The 23,774-nt window shown below is 45.1% G+C and overlaps 1 protein-coding gene across 6 annotated transcripts in view; it reads right to left on the bottom strand.

Annotated features, from left to right (window-relative positions):
• pmfbp1 (polyamine modulated factor 1 binding protein 1) overlaps window positions 1-23,774 on the bottom strand; it is a 1,352,449-nt gene that overhangs the window by 75,232 nt on the left and 1,253,443 nt on the right. For all 6 annotated transcript variants that reach the window (XM_072517945.1, XM_072517947.1, XM_072517950.1 and 3 more), the window contains 2 exons: window positions 20,857-20,950; window positions 20,478-20,548 (listed from right to left, as the gene is read on the bottom strand). In XM_072517945.1, the coding sequence (XP_072374046.1) occupies window positions 20,478-20,548; window positions 20,857-20,950 (165 nt within the window). The remainder of the gene's footprint in view (window positions 1-20,477; window positions 20,549-20,856; window positions 20,951-23,774) is intronic.

Raw genomic sequence — 23,774 nt, 5'->3', positions numbered from 1 at the left:
TTAGTTGTAGTGTATTTACATTAACCCCTTTTGTATATACAGTGATGCATATCACCACACCCACAACCCTGGACAAAGAAGGTCGTCCAGTACTCGACAACACAAGGGCAAGCCCAGAACATGTGGATCTAGTTGGCCGGGCCTCCCTAGCACCGTTCACATTTGGCCTCCGCCTCCAGAAAGAAACCATTCATTTAGGTTCTGGTTAGGTGTGCTCTATGCAACACCTTAGCTGTGTTAGGCTCAGCCCTGCATAGTTCTTAGATCCAGAGTCTTCCCCCTAACACTATGCTTGGTTCCTTCTCCCATTTTTTCCTGGTCTTGACCAGGGGGGAGCGTACTTCCTCCACCAGCCAGCCATACAAATCCGCACAGTTTCCCTTCCCCCGGTTGCCTGCGCCTGGCATTTCCTCTCCTAACGAGTGTCCTGGTATCTGGATGGAGGGACTCTCCTCCATCTTCACCCACTCTGCTTCCGGTTCCTTCACCCATCCCCGTACTCTTTCTGCACTGGCCTCTCAGTAGTAGGTTCAGGAGGGCCAAGCCGCCCACATTTCTTTTGCTTTGCAGGACCTTCTTTTGGATCCTCGAACTCTTCCCCCTCCCACCACCCCCCAACACAAATGCCATGATTAATTTGTCAACTAGTTTGTCAAAAATTGAAAAGGCCTTGGGGATGTAGATTGGGCAGATCTAAACAGGAAGAGGAGCCTGGGCAGTACATTAATTTTGATCATCTGTGTTCTCCCTGCGAGAGAAAGTGGGAGTGGTCCCCACCTCTACAGGTCCCGTTTGACTTCCTCCACCACTCGTCAGATTCCATTTGTGGATCTGTGTCCAGTCGTGGGCTATTTGGATCCCCAGGTAGCGGAATTTGGTCTGGGCTTACTTGAATGGCAGTTTTCCCAGCTCTGTCCCTCCCCCTGTGGGTTCACAGGGAAGATCTCACTCTTGCTCAGGTTAAGCTTGTAACCCAAGAAGACTCTAAACTCCTTTAAGAGTTTCATTATCCCTTCCATGCTAGCCCAGGGGTTTGAGATGTAGAGGAGCAGGTCATCTGCGTAGAGTGAAACTCCATGCTCTCTGTAACCCCCACCCCCTTGGATACCTCTCCACTCCTTCGCCGTTCTGAGGGCGATTACCAGCGGCTCAACTGCCAGGACAAACAGCAGCGGTGATAGCAGGCATCCATGCCTCATGCCTCTGTGCAGGTGGATGTATTTAGAGCTGGTGGTGTTTGTTCGTACGCTCACCATGGGAGTACTGGAGGTTTACAGCATGGAAACGGGCCATTCAGGCCAACTTGTCCATGCTGCCCAGTTTTTACCACTAAGCTAGTCCCAATTGCCCGCATTTGTCCCATATCCCTCCACACCCACTTCATTCATATAACTGTCTAAATGCTTTTTAAAAGACAAAATTGTACCCGCTTCTACTACTGCCTTTGGCAGCTCGTCCCAGACACTCACCACCCTCTGTGTGAAACAATTGCCCCTCTGGACCCTTTTGTATCTCTCCCCTTAAACCTATGCCCTCTAGTTTTAGACTCCCCTACCTTTGGGAAAAGATGTTGACTATCTACCTTATCTATGCCCCTCATTATTTTAAAGACCTCTATAAGATCACCCCTAAGCCTCCTAGGCTCCAGGGAATAAAAGTCCCAGTCTATCCAGCAACTGCTTAGAACTCAAACCATCAAGTCCCGGTAGCATCCTAGTAAATCTTTTCTGCACTCTTTCCAGTTTAACAATATCCTTTCTATAATAGGGTGACCAGAACTGTACACAGTATTCTAAGTGTGGCCTTACTAATGTCTTGTACAACTTCAACAAGGCGTCCAAACCCCTGTGTTCAATGTTCTAACCAATGAAACCAAGCATGCTGAATGCGTTCTTCACCACACTGCCCAACTGTGACTCCACTTTCAAGGAGCTATGAACCTGTACTCCAAGATCGCTTTGTTCTATAATTCTCTCCAACACCCTACCATTTACTGAGTAGGTCCTGATTCGATCTACCAAAATGTATCACCTCACATTTATCTAAATTAAACTCCACTGGTTTAAATTGGCCCACTGGCACAATTGATTAAGATCCCATTGCAAGCCTTTTAAAAATATATATATATTTAAATTTAGAGTACCCTATGATTTTTTTTCTAATTAAGGGGCAATTTAGTGTGGCCAATCCATCTACTCTCACCAGGCCTTGCCCAATTCATGATTTTTTCCCAGTCTTGGTACCGATAAAAATGAAAATCGCTTATTGTCACAAGTAGGCTTCAAATGAGGTTCCTGTGAAAAGCCCCTAGTCGCCACATTCCGGTGCATGTTCGGGGAGGCTGGTACGGGAATCGGCGCTGCTGGCCTTGTTCTGCTTTACAAGCCAGCTGTTTAGCCCACTGTGCTAAACCAGCCCCGACAGTGAACGTCTTTGGGTCGGTATGGACAAGAGCTGATTAGCTCCTTTCAGTACTGTGTCATTTCTATGGTACCTCTTGTTCCCAAAATACACCCACATTCCCTGAACTCACTGAGACACCCCTATTCTCAAGCAACACCCCAAATTTAGCAGCTCTATATAGGTCAAATCCAGCTAATATTTTCCATACAATACTGTTTAGGTGACCAAGTCTGGGAAAGCTTGGTTTAGCGAAGGTACAAAATTGCGTATTTTAGATCTGCAATCTGCCAATGGTTCTAAATGATAGATGGAACAGACCTCTGTGGTTTGGAACAAAGATGGAACTGGCTTGTCTGACTGTTGAATGGAGAACCAGCCTCTCTCTCCACTGAGAATGCCAGCAGATATCCCAACCTATGGATTTGCCTGACTACATCTTTCAAATTCATTGCCTTTATAAGTTAACATGTGTATAGCCTCACTGATTTCTGGTAAACAATGTTTCTGATATGGCCATTTGGATATCTAGATACCTGCTAATCTCTTTACTGGAAAAATCACATTGTGCTATTGCTCTAGATGCCTACTAGTTTTGTTACTTGTCTGTTATTTTAATTTCATCAGAAGTTCACTGCTATCCTCGTTAATTTTCCAAATTTTTAACACACCAGTGGTGGATTTACGTATTAGAAATGTCACAACAAAAGAAAGTAAACATATTGCAGTGCAGGAGAGTATAAATGTTGTACTGGATCTAAGTAAATACCCACAGCACCAGACGAAAGAGTTGGCTACAGAGCAACTCTCTGAAGTACTGATACTAGCTGTCTTTCCTATTACTGCAGTAACCTGACACTAACATTAAACTTCCAGGAAAATTTGCAGATCAGAGTAGTATGCAGGAACTTGCTATAGACACCAGTCCTGAGATTTATTCCATTGTGGATGATGGTACAATCCTACTTTTTGTAGTTAATCCTGAGATCTCATTGTCTGCAGTGGAGTAGCCTCACGCTGAAGCAAGCCTGGAAATTATACCACTACCTATAGAATGGGAAATTCCTTGTCTCCGGCAGTGTCATCAGAATGTTCTTCATTCTGCTTTTCATCTACCAGATTCATTCTTTGCTCAGGTATTGAATACTTCTCTTGTCACAGCAGTGGTTCAAGGTCTTACAAAGGAACTCAAAGTGCTTCATTTTGTCAAGCCAGCACCCACTTGGTCAGTGTGCAATGCAGAAGAAAATTCGGGACTTCCGGGTGCGGCGATGACCAGCTGAGTCGCACGTTTCGGCAGCTCCCTGTGAAACGGACTTTTGGGCTCTTGATAGGAGCCCCAACGGCAATTTTAACGGCTGAAAACACCGTGCGGTAAACCAGAAGGGTGTTCCCCCTGGACACGGATGGAAAAAGGAGAGGAAAGTGGCCGGATTGCAGCGGATCCTTTGGAACAACGGCAAGGAAGGCAAGCAGAAACCAAGATGGCGTCGGAAGGTGGCAGTTTCATATGGGGCCCTGAACAACAAGAGTTTTTGAAACGCTGCGTGGAGGAGATAAAAAAGGAAATGAAGAAAGAGTTGTTGGCCCCGATATTACAGGCGATTGAAGGGCTGAAAGAGGAACAAAAGACCCAGGAGCAGGAGCTTCGGGTCGTGAAGGCGAAAGCAGCAGAGAATGAAAATGACATACAGGGCCTGGTGGTGAAGTCGGAGATACAGGAGGCACACCAGAAACGATCTGTGGAGAGGTTGGAGGCACTGGAAAATAACGCAAGGAGGAACAACTTGAGGATTCTTGGCCTTCCTGAAGGTGTGGAGGGGGCGGACGTCGGGGCATATGTGAGCACGATGCTGCACTCGTTAATGGGAGTGGAGGCCCCGACGGGTCCGTTGGAGGTGGAGGGAGCATACCGAGTTATGGTGCGAGGACCGAGAGCAGGAGAAGCTCCCAGAGCCATAGTGGTGAGATTTCTCCGTTTTAAGGATAGAGAAATGGTCCTTAGATGGGCGAAGAAAACTCGGTGTAGTAAATGGGAGAACGCGGTGATCCGCGTCTATCAAGATTGGAGTGCGGAGGTGGCGAGAAGAAGGGCGAGCTTTAATCGGGCCAAAGCGGTACTTCACAAAAAAAAGATAAAGTTTGGAATGCTGCAACCGGCAAGACTGTGGGTCACATATCAAGGGAGGCACCACTACTTTGAGACGGCGGATGAAGTGTGGACTTTTATTGTAGAAGAAAAATTGGAATGATTGGACTACGAAAATGAACGTTTGGACAAAGTGGTGGGACGAGTGGGGGGGGGGGGGGGGGCGAAGAGGGATTGTATGATTAATCCTGCGGTATGGTAACTTTTCTTTCTCCCACAGGTGGTGATGGGGGAGGTGGGGAGGGAGAGGAGATGGGGCGTTGGCCATGGGAGGCGGGGCCGAGGGAGAGGCGCGGGCTTGGCTCCCGCGCTATGATAATTATGGCGGGAATAGAGAAGCAGGAAGGAGGGGGCGCCGCACGGGGCGAGCCGTGATCACGGGGGGAAGCCGAGGTCAGCCAGAGTTTGCTGACTTCTGGGAGCAACATGGGGGGAGTAATTACGCTAGCGGGGGGTCTAGCGGGGGGGGGGGGAGGGGGGAATTACTGGGTTGCTGCTGCTGGGGAAAGGGGGGAGTGGGTGCGGGAAAGGATGGGCGGGGGGGCACCGTCTGGGAGAAATACAGCTGCGTGGGAACTGGGCGAGAAGCTGGAAAAAGATGATGGCTAACCGGCAAGGGGGGGGGGGGGGGGTGGGAAGCCCCCCAACTCGGCTGATCACGTGGAACGTGAGGGGGCTTAACGGGCCGATAAAGAGGGCACGAGTACTCGCACACCTTAAGAAACTTAAAGCAGATGTGGTCATGTTACAGGAAACGCACCTGAAACTGATAGATCAGGTTAGGTTGCGCAAAGGATGGGTAGGGCAGGTGTTCCATTCGGGGCTGGATGCGAAAAACAGGGGGGTGGCTATATTAGTGGGGAAGCGGGTAATGTTCGAGGCAAAGACTATAGTGGCGGATAACGGGGGCAGATACGTGATGGTGAGTGGCAAATTACAGGGAGAGATGGTGGTGTTGGTAAACGTGTATGCCCCGAATTGGGACGATGCCAATTTTATGAGGCGAATGCTAGGACGCATCCCAGACCTAGAGACCGGAAAGCTGATAATGGGGGGAGACTTTAACACGGTGTTGGAACCAAGGCTGGATAGGTCGAAGTCCAGGACTGGTAGGAGGCCGGCAGCAGCCAAGGTGCTTAAGGATTTTATGGAGCAGATGGGAGGGGTGGACCCATGGAGATTCAGTAGACCTAGGAGTAAGGAGTTCTCGTTTTTCTCCTATGTCCATAAAGTCTATTCACGCATAGACTTTTTTGTGTTGGGTAGGGCATTGATCCCGAGGGTGAGGGGAACGGAATATACGGCTATAGCCATTTCGGATCATGCCCCACACTGGGTAGACTTGGAGATAGGGGAGGAAACAAGAGGGCGTCCACCCTGGAGAATGGATATGGGACTAATGGCGGATGAGGGGGTGTGCTTAAGGGTGAGGGGATGCATTGAAAAGTACTTGGAACTCAATGACAATGGGGAGGTTCAGGTGGGAGTGGTCTGGGAGGCGTTGAAGGCGGTGGTTAGGGGAGAGCTGATATCAATAAGGACACATAAAGGGAAGCAGGAGAGTAAGGAACGGGAGCGGTTGTTGCAAGAACTTTTGAGGGTGGACAGACAGTATGCGGAAGCACCGGAGGAGGGACTGTATAGGGAAAGGCAAAGGCTGCATGTGGAATTTGACTTGCTGACCACAGGCACTGCAGAGGCACAATGGAGGAAGGCGCAGGGTGTACAGTATGAATATGGAGAGAAGGCGAGCAGATTGCTGGCACACCAATTGAGGAAAAGGGGAGCAGCGAGGGAAATAGGGGGGGTGAGAGACGAAGATGGAGAGACGGAGCGGGGAGCGGAGAGAGTGAATGAAGTGTTTAAGACATTTTATAAAAAATTGTATGAAGCTCAACCCCCGGATGGGAGGGAGGGAATGATGGAGTTTTTGGATCGGCTGGAAATTCCCAAGGTGGAAGAGCAGGAAAGGATGGGATTGGGAGCACAGATCACGGTAGAAGAAGTGGTGAAAGGAATTAGGAACATGCAGACGGGAAAGGCCCCGGGACCGGACGGATTCCCAGTTGAATTTTACAGAAAATATTTGGACTTGCTCGCCCCGCTACTGACGAGGACCTTCAACGAGGCAAAGGAAAGGGGACAACTGCCCCCGACTATGTCAGAAGCAACGATATCGCTTCTTTTAAAGAAGGAAAAGGATCCGCTACAATGCGGGTCCTACAGACCAATCTCCCTCCTCAATGTAGATGCCAAGGTCTTGGCCAAGGTAATGGCAATGAGAATAGAGGAATGTGTCCCGGGGGTGGTTCATGAGGACCAAACTGGGTTTGTGAAGGGGAGACAACTGAACACGAACATACGGAGGTTGTTAGGGGTAATGATGATGGCCCCACCAGAGGGTGAAACGGAGATAGTAGTGGCGATGGATGCCGAGAAAGCATTTGATAGAGTGGAGTGGGATTATCTGTGGGAGGTGTTGAGGAGATTTGGGTTCGGAGAGGGGTATGTTAGATGGGTGCAGCTGTTGTATAGGGCCCCAGTGGCGAGTGTGGTCACGAATGGACGGGGATCGGCATATTTTCGGCTCCATAGAGGGACAAGGCAGGGATGTCCTCTGTCCCCATTACTGTTTGCACTGGCGATTGAGCCCCTGGCGATAGCGCTGAGAGGTTCCAAGGGATGGAGGGGAATACTTAGGGGAGGAGAAGAACACCGGGTATCTTTATATGCGGATGATCTGCTACTATATGTGGCGGATCCAGCGGAGGGGATGCCAGAAATAATGCGGATACTTGGGGAGTTTGGGGATTTTTCAGGGTATAAATTGAACATGGGAAAGAGTGAGCTGTTTGTGGTGCATCCAGGGGAGCAGAGTAGAGAAATAGAAGACCTACCGTTGAGGAAGGTAACAAGAGACTTTCGTTACCTGGGGATCCAGATAGCTAAGAATTGGGGCACATTGCACAGGCTAAATTTGACGCGGTTGGTGGAACAGATGGAGGAAGATTTCAAGAGATGGGACATGGTAGCATTGTCAATGGCAGGGAGGGTGCAGGCGGTTAAGATGGTGGTCCTCCCGAGATTCCTTTTTGTGTTTCAGTGTCTCCCGGTGGTGATCACGAAGGCTTTTTTCAAAAGGATAGAAAAGAGTATTATGGGTTTTGTTTGGGCCGGGAAGACTCCGAGAGTGAGGAAGGGATTCTTACAGCGTAGTAGGGATAGGGGGGGGCTGGCACTACCGAGCCTAAGTGAGTATTATTGGGCCGCTAATATTTCAATGGTGAGTAAGTGGATGGGAGAGGAGGAAGGAGCGGCGTGGAAGAGATTAGAGAGGGCGTCCTGTAGGGGGACCAGCCTGCAGGCTATGGTGACAGCCCCATTGCCGTTCTCACCAAGGAACTATACCACGAGTCCGGTGGTGGTAGCTACACTGAAGATTTGGGGACAGTGGAGACGACATAGGGGAAAGACCGGAGCACTGGGGGGGTCCCCGATAAGAAACAACCATAGGTTTGCCCCGGGGGGAATGGATGGGGGATATGGAATGTGGCAAAGAGCAGGTATAACGCAATTGAAAGATCTATTTGTGGATGGGAAGTTTGCGAGTCTGGGAGCGCTGACCGAGAAATATGGGTTGCCCCAAGGGAATGCATTCAGGTACATGCAATTGAGGGCTTTTGCGAGGCAACAGGTGAGGGAATTCCCGCAGCTCCCGACACAAGAGGTGCAGGACAGAGTCATCTCAAAGAAATGGGTGGGGGACGGTAAGGTGTCGGATATATATAGGGAAATGAGAGACGAAGGGGAGACTATGATGGACGAACTAAAAGGGAAATGGGAAGAAGAGCTAGGGGAGGAGATTGAGGAGGGGATGTGGGCAGATGCCCTAAACAGGGTAAACTCGTCGTCCTCGTGCGCCAGGCTAAGCCTGATTCAGTTTAAGGTATTACACAGGGCACATATGACTGGAACACGGCTCAGTAAATTTTTTGGGGTGGAGGATAGGTGTGCGAGGTGCTCGAGAAGCACAGCGAATCATACCCATATGTTTTGGTCATGCCCGGCACTACAGGGGTTTTGGATGGGGGTGACAAAGGTGCTTTCGAAAGTAGTAGGAGTCCGGGTCGAACCAAGCTGGGGGTTGGCTATATTTGGGGTTGCACAAGAGCCGGGAGTGCAGGAGGCGAAAGAGGCCGATGTTTTGGCCTTTGCGTCCCTAGTAGCCCGGCGCAGAATATTGCTAATGTGGAAAGAAGCCAAGCCCCCGGGGGTGGAGACCTGGATAAATGATATGGCGGGGTTCATAAAGTTAGAGCGGATTAAGTTCGTCCTAAGGGGGTCGGCTCAAGGGTTTACTAGGCGGTGGCAACCGTTCGTCGAATATCTTGCGGAAAGATAGATAGGGGAGAACAAAGAAGGCAGCAGCAGCAGCCCAGGACTTGGGGGGTGGGGGGGGGGGGGGGGGGCGGTGGCCTGAGACAAGGCAGTTGCCAATTAGGGCTAGTTTTTATTTTTTGTTATTTAATATTTATTTATTTGTTGTTGTTTTCTTTTGTTCTTGTTTAAATAAAAAAGGTCATTATTATCTGTATTGTTATAATGTTGTGTAAAGGATGCACAATGTACTGTGTTGGTTGACCAAAAATTTTCAATAAAATATTATTTAAAAAAAAAAAAATGCAGAAGAAAATTCGACATGTCCCCATTGACTCTTACCAATTTTTATAAATGCACCATAGAAAACATCCTATCTGGCTGCATCACAGCTTGGTATGGCAACTGCTTGATCCAAGACCATAATAAACTACTGAGAGACGCGAACATAGCTCAGACCATCACGCAGACCGTCTCCCATCCATTGACTACACCTCCTGCTGCCTTGAGAAAGCGGGCAGCATAATCAAAGACCCCTCCCATCCAGGTTATTCTCTCTTCCAACCTTTTCCATCAGGCAGAAAATACAAACGTCTGAGAACACGCACTAACCGATTCAAAAACAGCTTATTCCCTGCTGTTACCAGATTCCTGAAAGATCCTCTTATGAACTGAACTGACCACTCTACGTATCTTCTCTACTGTTTTAGCACTGTACTCCATACGCCTCTCCCGATTTCTATGTCTATGTATTTACATTGCGCATTTGTGTATTTATCGTATGTCCTATGTTTTTTCGTGAATGGAATGGTCTGCCTGGATTGTATTCAGAATAATACTTTCACTGCACCTCGGTACACGTTACAATAAATCTAAATCTGAAATAAAGAGAATTTCAGTTTGTTGTCTTCCTTTTCAAGGGGTTGTGATCGTTTGAGTCCTGGAGAGTTCTCCCTTGAATCAGTTTTCCTTTGATTTGTCTTCACTGCCTTTACATTCAGGAGTTTGTAAGTGTCACAGCCCAGGAGCCAGCTGTTGTGACAAGCTGTTATCCCACTCCAACAACATATTCACCTTCCAAGGAGACATCAGAGAACACAGACATCCTAAATGTCCTCCACGAGAGTAAAGAATTGACACTTTTGGTGAAAATAACTTGGGGAGTAGACGTAGAATGGAAACTGTGAATAGGACATAATGATAACAGTTTGTGGGAAAGGTGAATGGGGGAGATGTAGAGTAAAGTGTTAACTCTAAATCTACCTACTGAGCATGTGCTTAAGGAGCTATGTCACAATGATATCACTCACTGAAGAAAAATGAGTGAGAAGCACCTTTTAAGAGTAGCTCCAGTTATGTCTTGGTGTTACTTAATCTTAATAGTTGTATGTAAATAAATGTGTTTTCAGAAAAAAGAGCATTGCCTCCAGCAAGGTCTCTTTTGGAGCTAGAAGCTAACAAATCCTGAGATAATACCACAATAACAGACTAGACACTAGTCGGAATGTATACAGCTAGGTTGAAATGCCAGTTGATTACAGCAGGTATTCTGCGTGGGCCTGGATGAGGCATTCGGGTGTGGGGTGGACAAGCATCTGAATGTCCCTTTCGTTTGGCTGCTGTGCACCTGAGAAATCTGACTGCAACTTCAGTTGGAGATATTTCAGAAAGGCGTTAGGTTCTCCAATGAGCATAGGCAGTGGACCTGGACAACTATAGGACGCCCTAGCTAATATGGCATGAGCAGATTGTGGTTTGAAAGGTGCATGCCATAATGCACACTTCAGCGCCCATTTTTCAAATTAGCCTCCAGGCAGTAATTATTGTGTGCTAGCATATACTGAACACATTCATTTATTAATCAAGATAAATCTGACTGTTAAGAAATGAATATGGAGCAGCTACTAACAGAACTCATTCAAACAGATTATATTTTGATTAAATGTTTCCAGGAGTAATAATTAACATTACACTTCCATCTTGTATTCTGAATTTTCTGAGTAAGTTGAGGGTGGGAGTCAGGACAAAGATTTCTTTTAATTTAAGGCATCAATAATTCATAATCTATAAAACAGTCATGTAGGCACAATTAAAATAAAAAAATTCTAGATAAATCATAAATTTAAAACTAAAACCTAACAATAATATAAATGCTTCTCCAGAATATGTAGGGCTAGGGAAAGGAGTGTTCACAGAACCGCTAATATGGCTGGGAATCACTTCACATACCTCTACTTCCTCTGGCAGCCCATTCCAGATACTCACTGCTGTGTGTGTGAAGACATTTCCCCTCTGGTTTCTTTTGTATCTCTCTCCTCTCACCTTAAAACCCTCTAGTTTAGACTCTTCTACCTTTGGGAAAATATGTTGACTATCTACCTTATCTATGCTCCTCATTATTTTATAGACCTCCAAAAGATCACCCCTAAGCCTCCTACACTCCAGGGAAAAAAGTCCCAGCCTATCCAGCTACTCCTTATAACTCAGACCATCAAGTCCTGGTAGCATCCTCGTAAATCTCTTCTGCACTCTTTCTAGTTTAACAATATCCTTCCTATAATAGGGTGACCAGAACTGAACACAGTATTCCATGTGTGATCTCTTTGTTCTGTAACTCTCCTATCATTAACTGAGTAGGTCCTGCAAAATGCATCACCTCACATTTATCCAAATTAAACTCCATCTGCCATTCATTGGCCCACTGGCAAGATCCTGTTGCAATCTTATATAACCTTTCACTACCCACTATGCCATCAATCTTGGTGTCATCTGCTAACTTACTAACGACTGTTTCTTGGCAACGCACCATTCACATGTGGCAGGATTCTACACTCCCGCTGCTTGTCAATTGGATTTCCCAGTGACGGCAACCCACAGCGCCATGAAATCTATGGGTGGGAGTGCACTGCCTGTGGGAAAAGTGAATCAAAATGACCGGAGAAGTTTGGGCAGAGGGTGGAAAATGGGATCTCACATGAATCAGTGCTTGGACCATTTTTGTTCACAATTTATAGTACAATTTAAAACTTGTGGTGGGATAGTCAACATTAGAAGGACAGCATCAAATTACACAAAGGCATCAATAAACTTGCAGTATGGGCAAGTGAATTTCAACAAAGATAAGTATTATATTTTGGTAAGGAAAATAATTAAGTTACATATTACTTGGAAAATAAGAATGAAAACAGGGTAGCGGAGCAATGCGATCTAAGAGTAATACACAAATCATTGGCAGTTGTGATGCAGGTGAATAAGGTCATAACAAAAGAAAACCAAGCAGTTGAATTTATTTCTGAAGGGAACTTGTATTGCACCTTGGTGAGACAGCACTGGTATACTGTGTACAAGGATGATACCAGAAAGGTGAGGTTATACCTAGTAATCAAGGATTAACAGCTTGGGTTTCTTTTTTCTTGAAAAGGAAAGCTGAAGCATCACCTAACAGAAATCCTTTAAAATTCTGAAAGGTTTAGATAGAGTAGCGACAGCGAAAATATTTCTACTTGCGGGGAAGAGAAAATCTAGAGGCCATCATTATGAGATGGTCACCAAGAAATCAAATAGGGAATTCTTCTATATGCAGGGAATGATGAGAATGTGGAATACTCCCACAGGGGGGCCGGGATTCTCTCCTACCCGGCGGGGCGGGGGGTCCCGGCGGGATGGAGTGGCGGGAACCACTCCGGCGTCGGGCCGCCCCAAAGGGGCCAAGCCCTCACCTTGAGGGGCTAGGCCCGCGCCGGAGTGGTTGGCGCGCCGCTGGCCGGCGGAAAGGCCTTTGGCGCCATGTCAGCCGGGGCCGAAGGGACTTTGCCGGCCGGCGGAAGTCCGCGCATGAACGGGAGTGTCAGCGGCTACTGACGTCATCCCCGCGCATGTGGGGGGGGGGTCACTTCCGCGTCGGCCATTGCGGAGGCTATGGCCGAGGCGGAGGGAAAAGAGTGCCCCCATGGCACAGGCCCTCACGCCGATCGGTGGGCCCTGATCGCGGGCCAGGCCACCGTGGGGGCACCCCCCGGGCCAGATCGGCCCGCGCCCCTCCCAGGACCCCGCCCGCGCCGCCGTTAAGAGAGGTGGTTTAATTCCCGCCGGATGGGACTGTCATGACAGCAGCGGGACTTCGGCCCATCACGGGCCGGAGAATAGCTGGGGGGGGGCTGCCGACCGGCGCGGAGAATCGCGCCCGGGATTTCTGAGGCAAATAGTATAGATTAACTTACTGCGAGGCTAGAGAAGGGAATGTGGGGTTATGCAGATAGTTAGATGAGGAAGGATAGGATGAGGCTTGAATAGAGCATAAATACTAGCGTGGATTGTTTGGGCTGAATGGTCTATAATCTGACATAAAGGTAAAACCTCAGGATCATTTATTAGTGAAACACAAAATTTAAAATATAAATCAGCTTAAATGGGTGTAAACCAATAATGTAATCCTTCCAGTCATGAGGTCACCATGGAGAGTTTCTCAAGTAGCTGAATAGTTTTAAATAAATAGTTTCAATAATTTTAAATAAATTTGTTCTTTCAATGTTGAATGACAACTATAAACACAGAAATTAAAGCAGTTATAGACAAGGATGGAATCATCTATGGGGCACAAATCAATGACTAATCACCGTGTGACTAATATGAGTGTTTCTCTTGTGTAGAACATGTTTTAAGATTGTTTAACAATTTTTGTTTCAGAAAACAGCCATTACAATGTAACTGAATGTTTAAGTCAAATGTACAAATGTTAAATATATACTAAGGTGTGTCTTATAGAAAACTAATCCTACATAAGAAGCCCTGCTGTTATCAATCATAATAATCTTTTGCGACTAAATTATGTATTTGTTTTGCAGCTTGAGTTAAATTCCTGCACACTATTCCCTTTGTACAGTACCTAAGTCCTTTAAATGAAGTATGAAAAAAAGTATTGCTACAAGTGGTGATAGGGTTAATTGCCTTTTTTCTTTGATAAGCATTTGATTGTGGAGTGAGTGTGACCTTTTGGTTGTCAGTCATGCATTAAATTTTTTCCTTTACGCTGGATAATGGAAAACTGTAGATTTCCTTTAAGTAAGAAGCAGTCGAATTGATTTTCTGTGGTGTAATTATCAGTCAATGACAAATCCTGTCGCTTTATTAAACAGCTACATTAGGTTTCAGGTAAATGCTTTCACAAATACTTCCAACCATCAGGACTCAAGAGAGCAAAAAGACAGCCTGGCAATGTCTATTGAATGAAATGGCAGACCCTCCTGACTTATCCTTCTCAACTTGTAGAAATTATTAATTATGAAGTTTAAATTTGCATCTTAAGAATGTAGTCACAAATAGACCATAAGACATAGTAGCAGAAGTAGGCCATTTGGCCCATCGAGTCTGCTCCACCATCTGATGTGATAATCCTCAACTCCACTTTGCTGCCTTACCCCCATGCCCCTCGATTCTCTTATTGATTAAAAATCTGTCAATCCCAGCCCTACAGCCCTCTGCAGTAAAGAATTCCACAGCTTCACCAACCTCTGTCCAGGGCGACCCCTTACTCTGAGAATTTGCTCTCTAGTGCTAGACTCTCCCACAAGAGGAAACAATCTCTCCGCATCTACCCTGTCGAGCCCCCTGAATCCTATATGTCTCAATAAGGTTACCTTAAATGCTTCTCAATAATTACAGGTCAAAGATATAAACACTGCTGTAAATATATGAAAGCAATACTGTCATTCTGTTTTCTTCCAACTCTCTTTGATTCCTTTATTGTGGCATCAAACATAAGTATGTTAGAAACAAGTCTTAAACTTATATAAACTTAGTTTTTCCAAATAAATTCAACTATCATGAAGAAATGTAAGTAGGTTGTGCAATACTGAAAAAAAAATGGTTTGGTGGATGACGGAGGTGCAGTATCAATCCGTTGCATCAGAATGCCAAGTGCAGAACTGAACAAATGTTATGAACAGTGTGATTTCCTAGTCTCAGTAAGAAATTAACAAGACGACACCAGCAGCAGAAGAGAAAAGAGAGAGCATCAACCTTGATCACTTCCATGCATCTTCTGGTGGCTGATCGTTATGTGGTGTTTGGAATAGGTTGTTGGTCAAGGAGTACGGCTTGAGGAAACATTAAAAGGAGCAAACAAAAATGCAGATAGAGATCCAAGTTCATTCCATCCTAACTCCTGGTCCAACTACTGATCACCCAATATCTCCCCCGACCCTCATCCCAACTGAAACTCTAAATGTTTCCTTTGCCTTGGGTACCCATTTCTTTCTTTCATAGCTGATGTCATTATTTCCCTCCTTGATCCCACTGCCTTTCGAAACTGCCACTCCATCTCCCTACCTGTCTATTCCCTTTGGAGTTCTGGATGGGTTGTCATATCCCAAATTGATGCCCATATATCTTGGAACTCCTTGCTTGAATCTCTCCAGCTTTCTGCCCATGTTAAAGAAGTGAAATGTCCTAATCAAAGTCACAAGTTGTATCCATTCTGCCTGTGGTGCATTATTCTGGCATAAGCTGTCTGCAGTCCTCAACAGGAAGGGAAGGATCTTAAAGGTTTGGGGACTTGTTCGTGAAGGAAAGGTTTGCCAGTTTTGAGGAGCTGTCGGTATAATTTCAACTCCCGGGGATCAATTTTTTATTTATTTCCAGATTCGGAGTTTTTTGAGGAAGACATTTCCTGTGGCATCACCATCCTCCCTGGTTAAGAGGATTTTGTCGTTGGCCGGTCTGATGGGGGGTGTATTCTGGGGATTTATGGCCAGGTCCTATCTGCAGAGATGGCTCCGTTGGATGAGGTGAAGATAAAATGGGAGGGTGAAATGGGTCCTATTTTGGATGAGGTGGGTGGAGCAGGGGGTGTATTCTGGGGATTTATGGCCAGATCCTATCTGCAAAGATGGCTCCGTTGGATGAGATGAAGATAATGTGGGAGGGTGTAATGGGTCCTATTCTGGATGAGGTGGGTGGAGCGAGGTTCTTCCCAGGGTAAGCATCCTCCTGTGCTCGGCTTGGTTTGATCAAGTTCAAGATGGTACACAGGGCCCATCTCACCAAGGCGAGGGTGAGTAGTTTTTCTTTGGAGGTGACGACAGCGGTGGCTGGTTAATCATATTCATATGTTCTGGTCCGTGTCCCAAGTTGGTAAGCTTTTGGGTCTCCTGCTTTAACACCATCAAGTCGAATTGGAGCCTTGCCCGCTAGTGGTCATTTTTGGGGTATCGGGACTTGCCGGTGCTGCAGACTGGGGTGAAAGTGAATGTACTCGCCTTTGCCTCGTTAATAGCTCGGAGGCAAGACCTGCTTCGGCAGAGGTCTCCTACCCGGCCCAGTGCCTTTGCCTGATTGGGTGACCTCATGGAATTTTTACATTTGGAGACGGTCAGATACACCAATAGGGGGTCGGTGGATGGGTTCTACTGGAGATGGCAGCCATTCATTTCCTTTTTCAAAAAAAAATTTAGAGTAGCCAATTATTTTTCTTTCTCCCATTAAGGGGCAATTTAACGTGGCCAATCCATCAAACCAGTACATCTTTGGGTTGTGGGGGTGAAACCCATGCAGACATGGGGAGAATGTGCAAACTCCACACAGACAGTGACCCAAGGCCAGGATTAGCACCCAGGTCCTCAGCGCCGCAGTCCCAGTGCTAACCACTGCGCCACATGCCGCCCTCCTTTTTCAAAGATTTAGTCACCGTCAGCTGTTAATGGGGTTTTTATTGTTGGGCATTAGGTTTGGATGTGTTCTTTACTGTTCAATGTTCTTTTTATATTGTAACCTGAAGCATCCATTTTGTATTATATTGTTATACTATTTTGTCTGAATGAAAAAGTTTTCAATAAAATATTTAAAGAACAACTTGACCACACCATCCTTCTCCAATGCATCGTTGGTGCACTATACCTCGGCAAACACTTGATTCTATTCTTAGTTACCCAATCATAATGAAAGCATCTCCAGAAATACTTTCTCTTCCTGCTCCTGCACAATTATCTCTGTTGTCCGAGTATCTGTTCTCTTCCTCAAACACATGTTGCACTTTGGCACCTGAAGAAATTGGTTAGTTTCTGCACTTGTGCAATACTACCCAGCTCAACGACTCGCCACGACCCACTTAGACTTTGCCATTGTCTCTGTTGTTTGACAATCAGTCTTGGACAAGCTACAATTTACTCCAATTAAATATTGGAAAGACCAAAGTCATCATTGTGGCCCCCACCATAAAATCTGTACGTTAGCCAATGATTTAATTACCGGGCTAGGGCTCTGTTGTATTTGGCAAACAGATTAGATTTGTGTGAGAACAGCGAGCCCAGCCAATAAATAATTATATTTGTAATAGTCGGTAGGCAGGATTTTCTGTTATTCACGCTGGCAGGATATTACAGTCCTGTTGATCGTGCACTCCCACCATGGGTTTCGTGGCGGCGAGGGGTACATTCAATGGAAATCCTCTTGGCAACAGCGGGACCTGAAGATCCAGCCGCAGGCTACTGCTAAGCTGCCCTCCACCGCTGTTGAACATGCCACAGAAGGGGATGAAAATCCTGCCCGGTGTAACTGAGCAATAAAACATCCACAACAGGAAACGTAACAAGTTACTGCACAAACTACTGAAATAGGAACTTGATTCTTTACTGAAGCAGATCAGACATTCAGAAGGGAAAAATCACAATTTACTAGCTCAATTTATCATTTTGCCCAAAGTTGACAGTGAATTACAGTGAATAAAAGGATAGGGAAAGTTCAGGTCATAATGATTTCAAAGGGAAAAGGAAAAACAGAATTGAATTTGATTGCTTTCATGACCAATGGATGTCTCAAAACACTTTACTGCCAATGAAGTACTTTTTAATTGTAGTTAGTAACTGTTGTAATGTGAGAACATGATGAAAATGCAGAAAAATACATAGTGGAAATATTAAAAAAGGGAGCCAAGAGTAATTGATGAAGCTATATGGAATCCATTACCCATCATGGTAAAGATGATCAAAAAGTAGCACAATAATGGAGATAAATATAAAAACATGGGTCTGGATTCTCCGTTTCAGGAACTATGTCCCCAAGCCATCGTGAAAACTGTGGTCTTTTACGCCAGACAAACTGGCGTCAAAAGGCCACAGATTCACAGCCCTGCAGGGGGCTAGCAGGGAGCCATCACGGAGACTCACAGCTCCAGCTATAGATACGGCCTCCCGCACTTCCGGGTCAGAGGCTGCGCATACGCACGGCGGCGGCCTCCAGCGGCCGCGCCGTGCTCCATGGCAGACTCAGACTGCGGACCTGGACCGTGGAAATAATGCCCCCGATTGGCTGCGTGCCCGACCTGGACCGCCTGCACAATAAAGGCCCAGTCCTGTATGAGGAGCGCCCCTTGCCCTCCGATCGGCTCACCCCCGACTATGGCGGCCGGGGACTGAATCCGCAGCCGCCACGCGAGTATCCCGAACGGCAGGACCATGAGTGGTCCAAGCCGTCATGAATTCGGCCGGCCGGGGGCGGAGAATAGTGGGGCGGGCCTCTGGCAATGGCCTCTGGTGGTGGATTTTTGGGTAGCGGAGAATCGCCGAACCGGCGGCGGTGCTGATTCCATGCGTGAAACTGAATTCTCCGCCCCAGCGCCGAACGCGATCTCGGCTTCGGCAGGAGGAGAATCCAGCCCCATGATCTCACCGGCCTGGATTTGTATTGTTCTATCAAGTGCACAATGGATCACATTTTGTAGTAACAAATATTAATTAGATTTGGATAAGTAAGCAATAGGACACTAAATGAAGACTAAGGTCATGGGATTGCCATGGTTTAAAATCCGGAGCTTCAGAATTCAGAACAAATAACCTGCTGTTACGAACTGTTCCAGTCAATCTATTCCACCACAATAAAGCAATCAAATGACGCGTGCTGATTTTTATTCAACATCAATTAGTGGGCTATTGTTTAAATATAGTTTGTCAGCTTTTCAGTTTCACTTAGGGAAGATGGGCGCCAAACACAACATTTAAAATCTGGTTTAATTATCTGGTCATATTAATGAGATTAGCATATCTGGTGAGATTAATAGTTTTGTTTACTACATTGTTCTTCAGATTTTCAAATTTTAGAGTTTGAGTCTAACGATTAAACCAGATTTGTCCAGGTGGCACCTATCCTACATCTGGTAATGCGCTTACCTGGAAAGGGCAGAGTTAACATCCAAATTTTGAATTGAATGCTGCAGTGGTGCAGTTCTATGTAACTTTGTGGTTGCTCTCTCGTAGACTGCAAAAGTGTCCACAACTCAAGTATGATTCTTGGTAGAGTGTTAGCAAGTTATCTAACCATCTCAGTCAAGCTGAACTCTGTCTTCATCTGACGTCCAAACATACACAACAATATACTTCTAGTAAGCATCACTTTGTGGTGATCAGAAAAACTTCCCATGTCCAACCTAGAGTTGCTTAGACCTTTTGTACTGGTGTTAACTCAGCACAGGTTGCTGGCCTAGTCAGTATGGCTATTGTTTAATGTATGAGCCCACTGAACCATCGGTAAATTGCTGATGCAAAAATTATTTGAAAGCAAACCACTGTTAAATGGAATGGGCTTCGATTTGCAATTGATTGACAAGTGATCATGTGAATCATGCCAGATTCTAATATATAACTAAGGGCTGGATTTTAAATTCTCAAATCAGTCACGCTACCCCCTAATACTGATGAAAAATTCAGTGGGATGACTTGGGTTGGCAACCTGACGTCATCACACCAGTCTCCAATAAGGCAGGTGCTGAAATCGGCAGCTCGTCTACCATTTTGAAATCAGGCCATTCACCTGGTTATCAGCCGAATTCGCTGCCATTTGTTTGTTGTCCACTGCATCTGTCGGGCATCAGATGTAAAAAAAAAATTTGAAGACTTTTACATCAACTATAACAAGGTGGCACAAGGGCGGGAGAAAAGACCTGCCATGGTTGAGTATACCAGCAGATTCTTGTTGGGAAAGGTGGCAGCATCTGTATGTATTTTTAATGACATTTAAAAAAAATATTTTTAAGTCTTCAATGAATAATTAAGACTAATTCTGAGCGCAGGGAACCTTGAGAATTCTAACAGTACCTGCAGCATAACCTCTTTGGCACCATCCCAGCCTAAAGTGCCGATTGAACTCGGAGTCCCCCTTTGCACCACAATTTCTCAGAACCCACAAGTTGTGTAATCACACCGAGGTGTGACTCTTATTCCACTGTGATTGCAGTTGCAACAAAAATGCAATACTATTTAAAAAAAAAAATCATTTAGGGATGTGGGCTTCGCTGGATAGACCAGCATTCGTTGCCCATCCATATAATAACTCCAAGGTTGGAAAGCAGCAAAGAGAAGGGTTTGTGGTCAGGAAGCAAGCTTCCTTTGTATCTATAGTTGGCCTCCTACCGTGGAACAGCCATTAATTGTCCATCTACTGGTTGATTGATGTGCAGAGATTAGGGGGGGGGGGGGGGTGCGGGACCTCTTAGTTTCTGTCCTCATCCAGCCTTAAATTTTTACAAAATCAAATAAGTTAATATTCAGGGATAAATACTTACTCTTCATCTTGAAATGGGCTCCGAAGCTGACGCATGACAATGGGGTGTTCTGCTGCGTGATTATGCAAGGCCTGTATATAAGAGACATGAATAAATAAGGTTCAGCAGTAATTGGGACAGTCATTTTTTCAGGTGCTGCTACCGAGTCCAGGTTCAGATCTTTTCTGACTTCATTTTAATAAAAAGAACTTCGGTGAGCAGAGAATGTTTCAAAGTGAAGGTAATGAAACCTTTCAAAACAATCTTGATAACAGAAATCACATCACACTTGCATTCTAATGACATCTTTTAGGAACAGTCCTGCCTGAATCAAGCAGGCATTCAAACTGTACCAGTTCTCCGTTCTCCTGTAGTGCCTTCAAGGAATTACAAAGCTTACCTTTAACCTCTCATTTGTTATCCTCTTCTCATCCACTTCAACTTTTAATTTCTTGTTCTCGTGCTGCAGTCGTTCATTCATTTCCTGTAGATGGCTGTGTTGTGACAAAGATTACAATAGCAATAACAGAAAGGGTCATTACTGCAGCATAGATAAAAGAATAATAGAATGTAAATGCGATATCTAACAATGAAAAATATTTCAACCAAAAAGCCATCTGGTAGTCATTAATTTGATGTCGGAAGAAAATGTGCCACAACACTTTTGTGAACCCCAGATTTTATGTCACATTATTTTGGTAAAACACTGATTTTTGTAAGAAAAATTTAGTTCCATACTCGATCATAGATGAAAAAAGCTACGTGCTGATTTTTCCACTAAGGTGGTGCTCATGTTATCCCAGCAAAAGGCAGTATAAAAAGCACAGAACAAATATTGTATTTTCCAGTGCAAGCGACATTCTCATATGTTCAAGTCAACTGCATTTCATATGAAGCGGAGAACAGCATACCAGGTTCACTTAAACTCCTAGAATTAAAATGCATCCAGAGATCCTGAAGCAGGCATTTTATATCAGTATGAATGAATACTGCAGTTAATGAGGCAATGGTGCACATACAAAAGGGAGTAATAGATATGTTTGGTTCAAACTTTGGTGTTCAGTATGATGGGAATATTTGTCTGAAATGAGGGTACATCTCAAACATGAGAATCCATTCATTGCTCGTTCCTGGTTGTGCCAGGAAAACCCTCTATCTTTATCAGCTTCAATCATAAAATAACAAAATAATAACTGACCTGATTAATGGGAAAACACTAATGCCTGCAAAAGCAGTGACATCATAGTTTCACATATAGAAAGCACCAACATTTATGATAACACGGAGCCATGATATTTTACAGTAGGTTAATCCTCTCCTCCAAAAAATTACAATTAAGAAGCCATGTACAATGATTTGATCTTGAAATGCTCATCCTTTTATTGTTATTAAATAAAGGAAATATCAAACTGTTGGGTAGGTTGACCTACAACATAGTCACATGTAAAGCTAAGTGCTTGATGTTCTTTGTGTGACACTGACAGTTTCTTCTGGGAAGTAACCTCATTGCATAGGTACCAATCAGGAAAGGAAAATAAGAGTCAAACAACTCAACCTGGTGGACTGCTCACTCACGGTGACAGAATCTAAAAGTCACTGAGCCCCACAACGATGTGTAATTACAATTATGCCTGTGTCTAATGGATATTGTGTTGGATAGTATCAAAATTGCAAAATCAGAATTTAAAAATTGTAAAGCACCTGGAGAATACAGGTAAGTTATAATGCTTAATACCGAGGAAATAAAGTCTAATTTCCTGTTTTCTTTGGTTGACTGGACAGGGTGTGCCTTTGTCATGTCCAGAGCCGAGGTTAATGTTGGATAGTCTGTCCATTTATTTTATTTCTATTCAATTTTTCTGTAATAGTTTGATACAACAAAGTGGTTTGCTAGGTCAGTTCAGTCATTTAAAGGTTGACCACATTTCTGTTGGTTGCATGTAGGCCAGACCAGATAAGGACAGCATATTTCCTTCCCCAAAGGACATTAGTGAACCAGATGGGTTTTCACAAGTTTCCTGTCCAAACATTTAACATAATGGACAAACCGTTGATCTGCAGGCACTCTCTGTGCTAGCCAACAAATGAGATAACCTTGCTTCACGACATGACGTCAGCTCATTATATTAAAATTGTCCTCTCAGTCCATTGCTGAGGATATGCTGTGAATATGCTGATTTTGCAGAGCAGGCATTCCAGCACCAATAGCTTTGAAAGGTCTAATCATTGTGTTACCGAAGGCCCCAGGAAATGCAAATCAAATCTGGAATAGTGAGTAAAATGTGGAGCGTTCTAACCTTCTCTATTGATGTACTTGTTGTTTTAAAGTTACAGCAATGCAATAAGCTTTCATGGGCAGAATTGTACAGCCCCTGCCACCAGCGGGATTTCCGGTCCTGCCAAAGTCAATGGACGTCTGAGCAGCTCGCCACGTTTTATGGCCCCGCCACAATGGGACTGTAAAATTCAGACTCACGACTAAGCAGAAGTGGGAAGACATTAATTAATATGAGCAAAGGTCAAATGAATCATAAGACATGGCAGGGATATAAACAGTCTTGGGGAAGCTTGGTAGATGTGAAGAAGAAAGCAAAACAGAAGCGCTGAACTTCATTTAAACAACATCATCACTGACCTGGGGTTCCTGGTTAAAATAAAGTTACTTTCTCAGTTGTAACATCCCCATCTTAATGGGCAGAGTAGTGATTGACCTGTCTGGTTTTGATCAGTCTAGCAGTCTACTGCTAAAAATACTTTTGTTCATACCTGTCCTGGTAAGCCAATAAATAATTGTGGCTGAAAGGTATTTAACTGATTCCTCTTTCTATCCAAAGGTCGTGTTATCAGCCATCACAGATAGAGTACAATAAAAAAATAAAAAATATTAGCAACCCTAATACCAATACAGAAAAGTCTGACATTTACATTGGCCAGTTCCCGGGAATTTGGCAGGTTCTCGGGGTACAAATTGAACATGGGAAAATGTGAATTGTTTGTGATCCAGGCAAGGGGGCAGGAGAGGAGACTGAAGGAGCTGCCACTCAGGATGGTAGAGAGTAGCTTTCGCTACCTGGGAATACAGGTGGCTCGGAAATGGGAGGCATTACACAGGCTCAACCTAACCCGGCTGGTGGTGCAAATGGAGGGGGACTTTAAAAGATGGGATATGCTCCCGTTATCGTTGGTGGGGAGGGTACAGACCGTGAAAATGACGGTCCTCCCCAGATTTTTGTTTGTCTTCCAGTGCCTTCCCATCTTCATCCCTAAGGCCTTTTTCAAGCGGGTAAGTAAACAAGATTATTTTGGGCTTTGTATGGG

Source organism: Scyliorhinus torazame, chromosome 10, assembly GCF_047496885.1.
Source record: "Scyliorhinus torazame isolate Kashiwa2021f chromosome 10, sScyTor2.1, whole genome shotgun sequence".
Classification (NCBI taxonomy): domain Eukaryota; kingdom Metazoa; phylum Chordata; class Chondrichthyes; order Carcharhiniformes; family Scyliorhinidae; genus Scyliorhinus; species Scyliorhinus torazame.
This window is presented reverse-complemented; position numbering and strand designations above follow the sequence as displayed.